Raw genomic sequence first — 14,898 nt, forward strand, 5'->3', positions numbered from 1 at the left:
AGCAGAGCCCCGCCCCACCCCCACCGGAGAGGTGCCTCCTAGAGTGGGTGAGGCAGGCAGGGCACCTGCCAGAGGGTTGGGGGAGGGGAGGGCCTGCACCTTGCTGGGCAGGACACTATACGCAGCCTCTCACTGTGTCCTCAGCCCCCGGCCCATGGCAGACCCCAATTCTCAGCAATGCTCTGGGTGCGCCGCCGGCCACCACCAGGACTCTGAGGCCACGGCCTGTACCCCCCCGCCCGTCTGTCTGTCACCCTGGACTGCCTCCTGTGGGGTTGCCAGAGGCGGGGTTGTAAGCGACGTCTCCACCCTCTGGCTTTTCCCATCTCTTGCCAGGCGTCGGCAGGTCCCGGAAGGAGCCTGGCCCCAAAGCCCCCGCGGCCACTGTGGCCGTGAAGAGGGGCCCCACCACTCCCGCCCCGCTCATGCCCACTGCCCGGGCCCCCTCGGCCCCTCGCACCCCACAGCCCACAGGTGGGTGCCAGGGCGTAGCCAGTCACGCCTGCTGTCCAGCTTCCTGCTTCTAGACTGAGTCCCTGCCTTCTGCCGCCGCGGGGAGAGCGGAGCTAGCTCTTGGAGTAGTGAGTGCTTGAACCTACGCTGGCCTCCAGGTCATCTGAGCCAACTTATCACCCAGCCGGTCCAGCTTCTAGAATCTTCCGCCTGCCCCTCCAAGGCGTTGCTTGTAGGTACCCTGAGACCAGCAGGGCTACCCTGACATTCAACGAAAGATGAGCCCTGGCCCCAGGCGCACTCCTGCCTCCATGGTCCCTGGAGCTGGCCCAGGCCCCGTCCCCATCTGGCCATCGGCGTGGACAAAGCAGGGCCAGCCAGGAGGGCAGGCTCCTGGGGTCAGCGAGGCAGAGGGGGCCCTGGAGCTGGGGCTTTTAGGATGCTGGGGTTTGAGGCTGAGTGTGGGCAGGGCCGGCCGGGACAGACTTCCTGTCCCCTGTCGACTGCACCCCCTCCGGTCTGCAGCTGCCGTCATGTCTGGAAGCCTGTCTGAGCCTAATCGTCTCCAGAGGTGGGATGTGTGGGTGCTGGGGCGGCCTCTGGTCTCACCTGGCGAGTCTGGCCAGGCTCCACCCACTGCAGGCCCCAGGAGCCGGACAGGACTCATCCCGACCCACGAGGCACATTCTTCCCGGTCCCAGTGGGGACGGCACCCCAGTAGCATCTCCCCTCCCCTGGAAGGGAGGTCATGGGGGATCCTGATTCCCTGGGCAGCGCCGGGCCCTCGCTCGCTCTGACGCCGTGGCCCTGCCGTGTCGTTCACTGCCCCACGGGGGAGGGACCGCTCCAGCCACTGGGCGAGGGGTCTGCCCACACCTGTGCCTTGAGGAAGGCTGTGTGCTTTGTCCCCGTGGGTGGAACCCTGTCCTCCCCCCCACACACATACAGGACGTGTGTGCAGGAGGCGGGGGCTGCAGGGAGCCAGGCTGAGACTCTGGGCTTAGGACATAAGTTGGCCCAGCTGCCTGAGCCTGTGACGGGCGGGCGTGCTGGGGGGCTGGGCCAGGCCCCGGGCGCGCTCACCGGAGGAACCTTGAATCTGTGTAGCTGCAGGAACACAGGCAGCCTGGGTAAGCTGGGAGTTAGAAGCCACAGTGAGGTTTGGAGAGGGTGCCCGGCCCGAGCGGAGCAGGCATGCAGGATGGACACTGGCGGCTCTGCATCCTGGGCCCAAGGTGGGCACGTGGCTGAAGCCCCCGCGCCAGCCCCTGGTGTTCACCGGTTGGCACGGGCGGTGCTCGGCGCCTGTGCCTCCGGCTTCCCTGCTCAGCCCCATGAGATGGAGGCTGTCGCCTTCCCAGTACCCAGAGCAAGGGGACCGAGGCTTCGGGAGAGAAGCAGCTGGATCGTGTGGTGTGGAACTAAGACCTCAGTAAAGCTGTTGTGAAAAAGGAGCAGACCCATGACCGAGACTGGAACCCTGGCCTCGTGGGCTGCAGACGCCGTGGCCGCCTCGGCACTTAGCGCGGAGGCCCGAGGCTTTGGGGCCGTCGCGGCTCCTCAGTTCCCAAGGAACAGACGGGCTTCCATCTGGTCTTGGCGCGTGGCCACACCACGAGAGCCCTCCTCCGGCACACCTGAGCGCGTCCCTGGAGACTCCGGCCCGGTGTCTCCCTCCCCAGACCTTACCCCAAGGAAGGCCCCACGTCCCTCCCCGGGGGTCTCCCACAGGGGCTTTGGGCTCTGCTGAGCTCTGCCCAGGTCCCCTCGGCGCCTGGCTGCAGAGGATGCTGGGAGACGGCCCGGAGCGGGATGCCTCCAGGGCAGGTGCTGCCGCAGCCTAATTAAGCCCTTGCTCCCTCCTTGAGTGTCAAGTTGATGTCCAGAGGCTCCCGGCTCCCAGCTGGAGCGTCTCTGGCACAAATTCTGCCCCCGCCCACCACCCACACCGCCCTCTCGGTGTGCGATCCTGGTAAGAGGCGGAGAGCACCAGCCCCTCCCTGGAAGGCAGGTCACATGGCAAAGGACACTGCTGTCCCTGGAGGGGGACCCAACCAGGGCCTTTCAGGGCCTTGGTGGACACGGGTGCCCTCTGCAGCACACACAGGCGTGGCCCAGGGTGGGACTGCAGCTGCCCCTACCCGTCAGCAGGAAGTCTGCCCACACCCCGCTGGCTTCCCGGACCGTGCGTCCACCACAGGCTGCAGTAGTGTAGACGTTGCCTCTGCGGTAGATTCGGACCCAGCTCTTCCTGCTGGTGTAGACAGAGCCTCTCCCTACAGCGCTGCTGCCTCCAGGGGCCTGCAGGGGGCGATGCCCCAGTGGGTCCCCAGGCCCCCCCGCCCCCCACCTCGCCTAACTTGCTTTCCTCTCTTCTTCCCCGCAAGAGTGGACCAGGCCCTCCACGGCTGCCCCTCTGGGGGATAGCCGCCCCTGGCCCCAGGCCACCTCGACTGCAGAAGGTACTGGGGGGGGGGGACTGCGACAGGCCTTGGGCCCTGGGTAGCCCCTTGGACCTGCCCCCTGGAGTGGAAGGAGCAGGTGTACAAGGAGGGGCCAGGTGTAGAGAGATTCTCTTTGGGACTCCGGGCCAGAGCAGTGAGGGCAGGGGTCCGGCGGCTCTGTCCCTGCAGCCTGGTTCACGGGACACTCAGGCAGGGGCAGGAGCCCAGGGAGGGCTTCCTGCAGGGGGAGGCACAGGTGACCCAGAAGGGGGTGACTGAGTAGACGAAGGGAGAAGGTGGCCCATCCCAGGTGGCAGGGCCAGGCTCCCGGGCAAGGGGAGAGCAGAGCGGGGGAGGTTGTGGGAGGCACCACCCTCAAGTTGGAGCCTTAGTCTCCTGCTGCAGTGGGTGGGGGGGTTTCCAGGGGGCTGCGTAGATGGGCACACACAGGACTCGCACAGGCCCACTCGGCCCTCCAGGGAGGGGGGCTGTCCTTGCCTGGTTCCCCTGGGTGGGCGTCCAGGTGTCCCGGCTGCACCCTGCCCCGGAGTTCAAGCCCCTCCCAGCCAAGCACCCCAGCTTTGTGTGGTGTCTGCTGGGGGAGCAGTCCTGGAGCTGGGCCCCAGGTTGGCTTCCTAAGTCAGGGCATGGACTCTGGGAAGGGAGACAGGTAGGACCAGGGCACCACAGACTCCAGAGGGAAACTGAGGCTGTGACACCCCCGGGTCGTAGGCGGCGGCAGGTGGAGCCACAGGCTGTGCGCGTCGCTTGACAGCACTTGCCAGTGGGCAGCAGGGTTGGAAGTGGCAGATGCCAGCTCTGGACTGCGAATCGGACCCTCGGGTAGCTGGGAGGAAGGGAAGTAGCAGAAGTCCCTGCTGGTGGGTGTTTCAGACGGAAGGTCTGAGCACCCTGTGGGGGTGTTTGCAGGGGTGGGGGTCGTTCGGGGGGACTGAACTGGGTATGTAAACTGTGGGGGGGGGGTGAGCCAGGGGCAGGCTTCAGCAAGGTGGGGTGGTCCCCACCCGGGGGCTGTGTGCTCTCCCTGACTTGAGGCTGAACAGGTGACAAGGCTGCCCCTCGCCCCGAGGCGGGCTCAGACCAAAGTTTCTCATTTCTGCAAGCTGCCCTGAGCCCCTCCACCGCTGCCCCTGGCCCCGCCAAGGGCTCCAGACTTTTCCAGCTCAAGCCCAAATCTCCTCACGTGATGCCCATTGAAGAATTCCCAGGTAAGAGGACGGCCCTGGCTGGGTCAGCGCGTGCTGGCGCCGCCCCTCCCTGCCTCGCCGGGAAACCACGAGGCAGGGCGCAGAACCCAGACCAGCTGGGTCAAGGTTAAACTGGCTCGCTCTTCCCTCCCGTCTCGGCCCTCCCCGGGGGAGCTGGGAGCAGGTATGAGTCAGGAGCCAACTCTGCACGGTGGACAGGCACTCGGCAGGCAGAGCAGCTGCCAGAAATAGCAGGCCCCGGCTCCCCCGGGAGGTGCAGCCCAGGGGCTGGTCCTGGGTAGAAGCGGAATCTGGGACGGCCAGGTCTCAGACGGACGCTGCTCTGGGGACACCTGGAGGGGGCCTTCCCTCCTTGTTGTGGGAGGGGTGAGCGAAGGCAGCAGGCTCAGGAGGCCCCCAGGTGGGAGCCCGCCTGCTTCCCCCGGCACAGCACACGGGCTGTTCCCAGGTCTCCCCTAACCTTGACTGCTCAGGCCTGGGCCCGTCCCGCCCTCTCCCAGCCCGAGAGGGAGGCCGGCCGCTAGGGGTGCACCTGCGGTTTCAGGAGGGCGGCCGGCGCCTCCCTCGCCCAGGGCAGCCGCATTTCGTGGTCGGTGGCAGTGGAGGTGTTGGGTCCCTCAGGACAGCCCTGGGGACGGGAAGGTGACCTCACCAGACCCTGCCCCTTTGTGGTGGTGTGGGATCCCCCTCTGAGCCCTGCCCAGCTCGGGAGGTGGACTGGAGGAGGTGCAGGACAGCACAGACGTGGGGCTCTGAAGCCCAGGACGGCAAGGAGACACCAGGGGCCCCCACCCCACCCCACCCCAGAAAGGGCTTCGCTCTCAGGGTCCCTCTGGCGCTGGCCGAGCTTGGGGATGAGGACGCTCCCGCAGGCGGCCGATTGCCCCCGATCGTCTTCCAAAGCAGCACGAGGAGGAAGCTCCTGGCCCATGCGTCTCACCTGGGGGCGGTGCATGTGTCCATCCGCCCACGGGCCCACTGGGGGCACAGTGGGGAGCACCCTGGCCCCGGACACAGCCCCTCTGAGCTCACAGTCCAGTGACCCGGCCCTGGCAGCCTCGTGTGAGCCGTGTTCTGACCTCACGCCACCCACCTGTGGGAATCCGTGGGTGGGGCCTTTACCCGTCCTCCTTTGGGCTCAAAGCCGGCTACCTACGGGAGTGTTGGAGGCACGGGGGCACCTTCTAGATCCGTTCCCAAAGACACCGCCCCCCTCACCCCGCATGTCCGGGGGCGGGCCCTTCCTCGCCCGGTGCCTCGGTTTCCCCAAGTGCTTGCTCACTATTGCTGTCTCTCCCGCTCTGCGCGCCCAGACTGTGAGTGCTACGGCCACTCCAACCGCTGCAGCTACATCGACTTCCTGAACGTGGTGACTTGTGTCAGCTGCAAACACAACACGCGCGGCCAGCACTGCCAGCACTGCCGCCTGGGCTACTACCGCAACGGCTCGGCCGAGCTGGACGACGAGAACGTGTGCATCGGTGCGCGGGCACGGGCGTGGGCTGGGCTGGGCTGCCCTGCCCTGCCAGGTGCGGGGCGGAGGAGGCGCTGGGACACACAGCTCCCGGTCTGCTCGGCAGCGTTAGTGTCAGAACCACTGGGAAAGCCGTGGACGTCCCAGCCGGAGGACAGAAGCCCCCGGGGTCTGCACTGACGGCCCCTCCCCGTGCCGTTCTCCCGGCAGGCGCCGGGATGCGGGTCAAAGGCTTCCCGAGCTTGCCTTGCTGGGTGCGTGCAGGCAGCCATTCCCCAATCCAGGCCTCTGATCAGAGATTTTTTTAAAAAGATTTATTTATTCGAAAGGCTGAGTTATGGGGGTGGGGAAGGAGACAGAGAGAGATCCTCCATCCTCTGGCTCACTCCCCAATTGGCTGCAACGGCCAGGACTTGCCTGGGCCAAAGCCAGGCGCTCCATCCTGGTCTCCCACGTGGGTGCAGGGGCCCGAACACTTGGGCATCTTCCACTGCTTTCCCAGGTGCATGAGCAGGGAGCTGGTTGGGAAGTGGAGCAGCCGGGACTTGAACCAGCATCCATATGGGATGCAGGTAGCGGCTGCCATGTCACTGGCTCCAGATCAGAGATTTTTTTTCACCTTTTCCTGCTCCAAAGGCTTTGTAAGTGGAGGTGCAGCTTTGAAGCTGCCCCCTGCCCCCATGGGCCCTGTTCTGTTCTTCAAAGCTCTGCCCAAGGCTGGCTTTAGGGTGGACAAGAAGGGACCTGGGCCCCAGGCAGGGCACAAAGGGCAAATGATCACCTGCAGCCAGCACCCCCAGCCGGCTGCCCTCAGCTGCTCCCCCTGCCCCCAGCAGGCTGCCCTCAGCTGCTCCCCCTGCCCCCTGCCCAGCCCCTCCCACAGGCAGGCCGGGGCTGCTCACAGCTGGTGCTGTCAGTCTGAATGAGGGTGGCAGCCTTCAGATAATTCCATCAGCTCTAAAGTGATCAAAGGGGAACTGTGCCGCCGCCGACACCGAGGCCAGCTTGCAGACACGGCCAGGGCTCCTGGATCCGATTAGAGAAGGTCCCGTCCCCCGCCGCCCCCCCCCCCCAGCACCCTCCTCTGGGTGCCTGTCCCTGCCCCCACCCAGGCCCAGCACCCAGGTTTCAGGAACTCCCAGGGCAGTGGATCCAAGGACACCAGCAGGGCTCGGGCAGGTGGAAGGCGGGCTCTGGGGAGGTCATACCAGTTGGGGGTGGGGAGGCATCACACGCCCAGCCCAAGGATAGAGGCTCCGGTGGGGGGGTGGACCCCACGACCACCTGTCCTAGCTCCTTGGAGCTGGGAAGGCCAGGGCACGCCCCAGGAGCCCCGAGAGGGGCCACACGGCGCCAGGGCGCTGCTGCGGGGGTTGATGCAACAGGGCGTTCGCAGGCGGCCGGAGGCGCTGACCTCCCCTGCCTTGGTGCAGAGTGCAACTGTAACCAGATCGGCTCCGTGCACGACCGCTGCAACGAGACCGGCTTCTGTGAGTGCCGCGAGGGCGCGGCGGGGCCCAAGTGTGACGACTGCCTCCCCACGCACTACTGGCGCCAGGGCTGCTTCCGTGAGTGTGCCCGGGCCGGGGGCGGGGGACAGCGAGGCCGGGCCGGGGGAGCGGCGGGCTGCGGCGGGGGACAGCGAGGCCCGGCCGGGGGCGGGGGCGGGGGCGGGGGCGGGTGGGGGGAGCGAACGGCAGGCGTCCCCTACCCCCTCTCCCCGGCTCCTCCTGCGCCTGGGCGGCCGGAGGGGACCACCGCCCGCATTCACCGCGTGTCCCCGCTCCCCGCCCCGCAGCCAACGTGTGCGACGACGACCAGCTGCTCTGCCGGAACGGCGGAACCTGCTTGCAGAACCAGCGCTGCGCCTGCCCCCGCGGCTACACCGGCGTGCGCTGCGAGCAGCCGCGCTGCGACCCGGCCGACGGCGGCCTGGACTGCGGCCGAGCGCCCGGCGCCGCCCCGCGCCCCGCCACCCTGCTCGGCTGCCTGCTGCTGCTGGGCCTGGCCGCCCGCCTGGGCTGCTGAGCCCCGGGAGCCGGCGCGCGAGGCGCGGCGGAGAGAAGGGTGCGGCCCGCGCTGCTCCCCGGTGCTACTCGGCCCGGCCCCCGCGCTGCACCTGCAGCGCCCCGCCGCCGGGCCCGCGGCCTGCGAACCTGCGCCCCTGTCTCTCCTCCTCCTCCTCTCGTTTCCTGCCTGCGGGTCGCCCCCGCCTCACTGTCGCTCCAGGACTGCTGCGGACGGGCGCACCGGGTCTCCAGCCGCCGGCTCGGTTCTCGTTGATATTCTGCGATTTCTCTGCAACCATGCAGGCCCCACGGGAGCCCTGGGGACCCAGGAACTCGCCGTCTGGGGGCGGAGGGGTGGAAAGAAGGTTTTTTTTTTTTTTTTTTTTTTTTTGGAGGGTGGCAGTTTTGTTTTGTAGAGACCTATGCCTATGGATTAACTGTCCCCCTCTGGAGGGAGGCGGGCGGGGTGGCCACCGCGGGGCGGCTGTCCTTGTGTAACCCCGGAGTAAACAGCCTCACTGCTGCCTCCCGCCGGCGTCTGTCTGTCTGGGTGGGCCCTGGGCAGGTCCCATGGGGCTTCAAGGACAACCCAGGGAACAGGTGCGGCCCGGCTGCAGGCGACCACGTGTTAGAAGCTTCCAGAAGCTAAGGGGGAAAAAATCCCAGGGCTCCCTGGCACTGGCAAGGGACAGACCGGTGCTGAGGCTGTCATGTCTCCGATGGACGGCCCAGGATGGACACCTCTTTCACACCTGGGGGGCCAGAACCCACAGGTGGGGCTGCGCCCGCCGCTGCCTGCTAGGGCGTGTGCTGGCCCAGGGAGACCCCAGGGACCGGGCAGGCCCTCCTCCTCCCATCGTGGCTGGAGGCTCCTGAGACTCAGGGTCCGACGCCTCGGGCAGCTTTGCTTGGTGGGGGTCTCCCGGGTCTCCCCAGCGTCACCCTGTTGCACTGGCTCCTGCCAGCTTTCTCCAGGTGGGGCAGCTCTAACCCGAGTGCTTCCCACCGCAAGTCGGAGCCGGGCTAAGGCTGCACTGAGCCCCGCTTGGCCTTGGGGATAACAGGCGAGTACAACACGGAAGCCCCCCTCGCCGACCCCCCAGCTCCAGCCGGCTGGTAACCACTGGTAAATAGGATGGTTGACTACCAGAGACCCAATGCTGCCCCCTACTGGCTTGCCAAGTTCCCAGCACCATGTTGCGGGGGGGCCAGCTCTGCACCCCCAGAAGTGCCTTCTGCCAGGCCTGCTTGGCTCCCCTCTGCACCCTCACTTCCTCCTGAACAGAGCCACGCGGAGGTCCCCGGAGTGCCCGGGCCCCTTGTGGGTGGGTGGGACCACGGGGCGCATCCTTGGCCAACACGCCCTGCAAGTAGGGGTGTGGGCCAGGCTTGCAGAGGGCCTTCCAAAGCCACTGGCTCGCCGTGCGCCCCACAGCCTCCGCGTTGGGCCCTCCCCATGTGTCAGCCTGTAGATGTGGGTTGGAGGCGGGGGCGGCCCCGAGCTCCAGCCGGTGCCCCTCTGGGCGGGGGCACCGGGAGAGGCAAGGTGCTCCCCTGTGGACACAGCAGAGTTGGCCTCAGGTTGCCGTGTGAGCCCCCCCCCCCCCCCGCCGCCGCGCAGACGCAGATGGCTGGGGACCCCCAGCTCCTACTACACACCCACGTCCCCTTGGGGGGAGGGGCCGGGCGCCAGCTCGGTCCTCTGCTGCGTCAGCTTCCCTGGGACCAGCTCAGCCCGAGCTGAGCGGAGGTGGGGCGTGTTGTACATCAGAGTGGCAGCCCCAGTCCCCGAGGACTGCGGGGGCCCTGACCTCGGCCGAGGGCGGAGGGAAAGTCGCCAGTGGCCATTTGGAAAGCTCTGACATCTCCCAGGCAGCCGGAGAAGGAGAAAGCAAGGGCAGCGGCGCCAGGAGCGGAGAGCCGCCTCCCGGGAAGGGTGTGCGCTGTCCCCAGGGGCTGACGGCCACGGAGGAGGCTCCCCTCTCACAGCCTGGATGCTAGGAGCCACTGCCCTTCACTGTCACCTAGGGCCAGGGTTTCAACCGTGGCAGCTCCGAAATGGGCTGGCGGGGAGGGAGGCAGGGCCCCTGCCCCGGGTGCTGGGGATGTTTGGGGGCACCTGGAGGCCAGCAACACCCCTTCCCCGGCGTGGGCACAAACTGCCCCAGGCTGAGAACTGCCTTAGGAGGGAGGGATTGTCGTGCCCATTTTACGGAGGGGTAAGTGGAGGCCAGGAGCAGGGCAGCAACCCACCTGAAGTTGTTGCTCAGAAGCAGGGGCACGGGCTGCACCCAGGGCTGCCTGGCCTGGGCCAGTGTTTAACCCGTCAGCCCAGCAGGCCAGCAGCCAGCCACGCGGGGACACGGGAACCAGCTCCCACCCACCCACCGACCTCTTCACCCTGCGGCCAGGCCAGGCTGAGCAAATAGCTCTGGGGACCAGGCTTCATGGAAGCGCCCGGCTCTGTGTCCAGGGCACTGCCCCGCGGCCCTAAATAAGCCGGCTACCGCGTTGCAGTTGTGCCAGGCCCTCCGGCTCCCAGGCTCGATGGGCGCCTGGGGAGCAGCCCTGGGGCCTGAGCAGGGGGGTGGCTCACCTCCCCCCGGCCCTCCCCACTGCCAGCAGCCCCTTCCTCCCCGGGGACCCGCCCCCCAGGCCATCCCAGCAAATCTCGGGCCAGGAAAGTTCAGAGAAAATGAGGAAATGCTCTCCGTATTCATTTTTCGCTTTTAACGCAAATTACAACTTGGAAGAAAATCGTCATTTTTAACTTCGCGTCGCCCCAGCCTTGCACTCAGAGCCAGGAACCGTTAATATTTTCTGATAGGTACATTCAGCGCTTTTCCATAAATGAAACACACAGCCAGATGTCACCAGCCCCAACCCGGCATCGCAAGGCCCTGGGCTGAGGCCTGGCCGTGAGACCAAAACCACAGCTCTGGGCCACGTCAGCAGCACAGATTATGCAGAGGGCCCCGGGACCCACAGGCACAGCTCGGGAGAGCCGGATGTGAGGAAGGAAGGAACCGTGCCGCGTGTCCCTGGCAGGGTGGGCCTGTGGCTGGAGCCCCCGCTGCTGCACAGGGCACTGCCTCACCCAGCCCAGCTCTTCAGCCAAGTCCCCAGTTCCTCCAAGGTTGAAGGATCAGAGTAAGTGGAGGAAGAGGAGCAGAGAGGGTGTGCAGTCTGCGCAGAGCCCCACCTGCAAAGGCCGGGGGCTGGGTTCTGTCCCTTTCCCTACCAGTTTAACAATGGCCTCACCCTAGACACACCCTCCTATCTATCCAGTTTAGCTCTATCCAGTTTAGCAAGGCCCAGGGGTTTGGCTCCATGGTCAAGAAGCTACTTGAGGGACTGGCGCTACGATGTAGCGGCTGCTGCCTGCAGTGCCGCCATCCCATAGGGGCACCAGTTCAAGACCCGGCTGGTCCACTTCCAATCCAGCTCTCTGCTATGGCCTGGGGAAGCAGTAGAAGGTGGCCCGAGTGCTTGGGCCCCTGCACCCACGTGGGAGACCTGGAAGACGCTCCTGGCTTCGGATCGGCGCAGCTCCAGCCGTTGCAAGCAGATGCAAGATCTCTGCCTCTAATTCTGCCTTTCAAATAAACAAATAATAAATAATTAAAAAATAAAAACGACTTCTCTGGGGTTGCAAGAACTGGGGTGGAGCTGAAGTCTTGCTCGCTCTTGGCTGCGACGTGGGAGCATGTGCCCCTGTACGCAGTTCACGATCTGTGCCCTGGGATGGTCATGGGGTGCGCACCGGGGACCTGGCAGGGACGTCAGACGATGCAGGGAACAGGCGTGTCCAGGCGCTCCTCAGACTCAACCCAGCGCGGGGCGCCATGCTTCCGCCGTCTCTGCCGGGGGCCAGAGCACACATCTCACACTGGTTGCCTTTTGGGGACCTGCCTGGATGTGGGCAGCCAGCCGTCTCCCTCCCCGCCCCCCGCTGGTGTCAGGACTTCCTGAGCAGAATGGAAGCAGAGACGCCCAGAAGGCCTCGGGACAGGGGCCTCGGCTGCCTGGGCACGTGGGGATAAAGAACCACGGCCGGCACACACAACCCTTGGGGCACCTTTCCTCCTCGCCCAGTAGAGGGGCCCCGACACTGGCCGCTTAATGGAATCACCTGGGAATAATTTTTAAGACGGGCTATGACCCAAGCTCACTGCATCAAAACTCCTGGGTGCAGCCTGGGCGTCGGAACGTTTCTGAAGCTCCCCGGCGCACCTGTACGGCTGGGAGCGGCCAGCCAGGCGCGCTGCTCGGCGGCACCGCGGAGCCCGGCTGCGGGGCCAGGCGCTCCTGCAGGAGCAGCCCCCGGGCCAGGCGACAATAACTCAGGTCTTTGCAGTTAGGGGGGGGTCCCCCGAGCGCAGGAACTGCCTCTGTAAATCGCAGAGGCTGACGCTCGGCTTCCGTTCCCTCCCTGAATTATTTATTCCTGGATGAATGGCCAGAGCCAGGAGGTGGGGCGACCGCCCGGGATGGGTCAGCGGAGTCTGTGACTAAATAATCCGTGCCCAGCTGCGGCGAACCAAGCGCTCACCAGGCACTCGGCAAAGCCTGCCCCCGCCTCCGCCCCGCCACGTCCCCTCTGCACCCAGGGGCGGGGCAGGCCCGGCTTGCATGCTCCGGGCGGCGGGAGGCACCGAGGCCGAGTGCTTTGTAACAAGCACAAGCGGGGAGCGTCCGACAACTCCCTGAAGTCTCTGCTTCCTAACACGCGTCCCGCTCGGGGCGTGGGCAGTTACACCTGCTCTTCCTCCCCGCGCCAGCCTAATGGGGGGGGGGGGCAGCTGTTTCTGCTGGGCTGACCTAACCAACACCACCGCTCGACACGTACCTCCCCACCCCAATTTCAACAGGAGGGCAGGCACACAGCAGCCAGCAGACGGACGTCAGCGCCGTAACTCAAACACAACTTGCAGCCCACGGCAGCGTTCTCGGCTCCACCTCTAATTCGGCCATTTTCTCTTAAAATCCAGGTTTTAACAAGAGGGCTGTTGCCACCCGCAGCTGCCGAGTCTGGAGCATAGACCGGTGCCGTACAGCAAAACCATCACCTCACAGCTCATTCTAGCAAACAGCACATTCTCGTTGTGAAACGCATTTACAGGACACATTCAGGTGTATCTCTCGAGTTTGCTCCTGGTAACCCACAGAAACCTTAACCGAGTGAACTGCGCACCAGGAACCCTGGGCGAATCACACACAGAGCAGCCGAAGGACACACTCAAGTGGAAAGAACTGAGCGCGCGAGCAGGCAGCGCAGGCCCCCCACCCCCGGCCCGGCCGGCACGAGCCTCGGCTCTCACCTTCGGGAAAGACGAGCACCCCGCGCCCCGCGCCCCAGCTCGATCGAGAGGCTCAGTCCACGCAGGAAACACTTTCCACAGATACGTGACCAGCGAAACGACACAGCTTCAAGTTCAATGTCTGGGCCGGCAGTAATGCTGGCAGGCACTTCTAACTCCTGCTAATGAGCACAGGGGGCTCCCCCACCCCAGGCCCCGCCCCGCCGCCCTCGGAAGTGGACTTTCTGGACGCTGACGGTGGTGACCACTGCAAGTCTGTTCAGTGGCGCGATCTCCAGGACACCAGCAGCGAGGCGCGGAGGGGGCTCCCGGAGCCCGTCCCGGGGTGGGGCTCCCTCCCGCCCCCGCCAAGGACACAGAGGCTGCCTTGGGGCACCAAGCACTCGGGAAGGCGCCCGCTTCCTGGTTCAGAGCGCCAGGCAGGCAGGTGTCCGGTGCAGGTGGGAGACACCGGCAGTGACGGCTCAGGGCGCCATCGACGCCGCCCCACACTCCATCAACACGGCTCCCCTCCCCCAGGTGGCTTCTGCCGGCTCTTCCTCGTGCTAAGCGCCTCCTCGTCATCTTTTTTCTTTCCTGCCCGAAATATTCTGCCGGGCCTGGCCCAGAGGTCTCCACGCTGCCTGGCGATGGGAGCCCTGGGGAAGCGTCTTCCCACACAGCTCCCCAGGCCCCAAGACCCGCGACGCCGTGGCCAGCGAGGCAGGAATTGCCCAGCAACCACCAGCGCTGGGGGCTCCCGCTGGATGGGAGCCCAGTGGCAGCTCCAGAAGTCACCGTCCAGCCCCTGATTCCACCTGAGGAGGAGGAGGGGGCACGTGCGCACTCCGGCCCAGAATCTGACGCCCTGAGCGAGGCCCTCTGTGGCCCCCAAGGTCCCTTTTCCTGACTGGAACCAGACGCGCCTGGCGCTGACTCGCACCTGCTTTGTACATGGAGGGTCTGTTCTCTGGAAAAGTGATTAACATTTTAAGCGGAGAAAAGAAAAAGTCCACTAGATTAAACTTTAAAAGCGTCTTGTTATTTGCTATACAAATATACATTTCAACTCTTAGAACATTCACTACAGTCTAACCTTTCTAAGGAACGAGGCGGCGCCCAAGGACACCGCGGACAGGCGCCAGGGGCCCGGGCTCCCACAGCACCGCAGCCGCTAAGGGCGAGCGGGGCGGCCTGGCGCGGAGACCCACGGCGGCGGGAGGGCGGGTGGCATCACTGCCAGAGCTGCTGCTGCTTGGAGCTGCTGTCGCCCTCCGCTCTCCACGCGTCCCAGCCCGAGTCCCGCCACACGTAACAGCGCCCCTGCCCGCCCTCGCTCAGCGCCCGGGCCTCCCACCTTCTCTTGCTCACGGCAGCGTCGGGACCAGCAGCCAGAGGCTCCCCCTGCCCGGGAGGCTGCTGGGCGCTCAGCGTGGCCAGCCTGGCCGCGGCCTGCTGCCCGGCACCGCACGCGTCCTGCGGCGCGCCAGGGCAGCCGGGCTCTCCCGCCGGAGGGGTGCATCCAGGGTGCTGGGGGCTCGGGGGCCGTGGCTCCCTCAGGACACCGCCCTGGGCGTCGGCGCGCATCCTCTTCAGTAGCCGCGGGTCCCGAGGCGGGTCCTGCACCGCCTGCCTTTCGGGCACCGTGGAAGCCACAGCGTCCTCCTTGACGTCAGAGAGCGCGTGGCACAGAGACGAAGCGAAGGACGTCCAGGCGAGCCCGCCGTCCAGCCTGTTGCTGGGCAGGCCGCCCTGGGGCCTGGCCACCTCCGGGACCGTGGTGGGGGGGTGGGCCGGGTGCCTCTGCAGCACGGGCTTCAGCTTGAGGATCTTCAGGGCGTCGTGCCTGTAGCTCTTGTCGCAGGTCTTCACGATGGCGCCGCGCTTCTGCGCGTCCTGAATCAGCTGGTTCCAGTGCTGGTTCTCCTGGGACACAGGGAAGAGGGTCACAACCAGACACGCGGTGCTGGCCAGCGCGCGGCCCAGCTC

The 14,898-nt window shown here is 66.2% G+C and overlaps 2 protein-coding genes across 16 annotated transcripts in view; one reads left to right on the forward strand and one right to left on the reverse strand.

The window, feature by feature from the left end:
* NTNG2 (netrin G2) overlaps positions 1–8,138 on the forward strand; it is a 54,236-nt gene extending 46,098 nt beyond the window's left edge. For 3 of the 5 annotated variants that reach the window (XM_051835344.2, XM_051835343.2, XM_051835345.2), the window contains exons 7-12: positions 337–474; positions 2,841–2,915; positions 4,022–4,126; positions 5,440–5,607; positions 7,034–7,168; positions 7,399–8,138. In XM_051835344.2, coding sequence (XP_051691304.2) covers positions 337–474; positions 2,841–2,915; positions 4,022–4,126; positions 5,440–5,607; positions 7,034–7,168; positions 7,399–7,628 — 851 coding nt within the window. In that variant the 3' untranslated portion in view covers positions 7,629–8,138. The remainder of the gene's footprint in view (positions 1–336; positions 475–2,840; positions 2,916–4,021; positions 4,127–5,439; positions 5,608–7,033; positions 7,169–7,398) is intronic. The other 2 variants (XM_070058334.1, XM_051835347.2) reach the window with 2 other exon arrangements.
* Positions 8,139–13,929: 5,791 nt separating this feature from the next.
* SETX (senataxin) overlaps positions 13,930–14,898 on the reverse strand; it is a 74,064-nt gene continuing 73,095 nt past the window's right edge. For 9 of the 11 annotated variants that reach the window (XM_070058311.1, XM_070058312.1, XM_070058317.1 and 6 more), the window contains one exon: positions 13,930–14,835. In XM_070058311.1, coding sequence (XP_069914412.1) covers positions 14,143–14,835 — 693 coding nt within the window. In that variant the 3' untranslated portion in view covers positions 13,930–14,142. The remainder of the gene's footprint in view (positions 14,836–14,898) is intronic. The other 2 variants (XM_070058324.1, XM_070058321.1) reach the window with 1 other exon arrangement.

The sequence above is a fragment of the Oryctolagus cuniculus genome, chromosome 1, assembly GCF_964237555.1.
Source record: "Oryctolagus cuniculus chromosome 1, mOryCun1.1, whole genome shotgun sequence".
NCBI classification, from domain to species: domain Eukaryota; kingdom Metazoa; phylum Chordata; class Mammalia; order Lagomorpha; family Leporidae; genus Oryctolagus; species Oryctolagus cuniculus.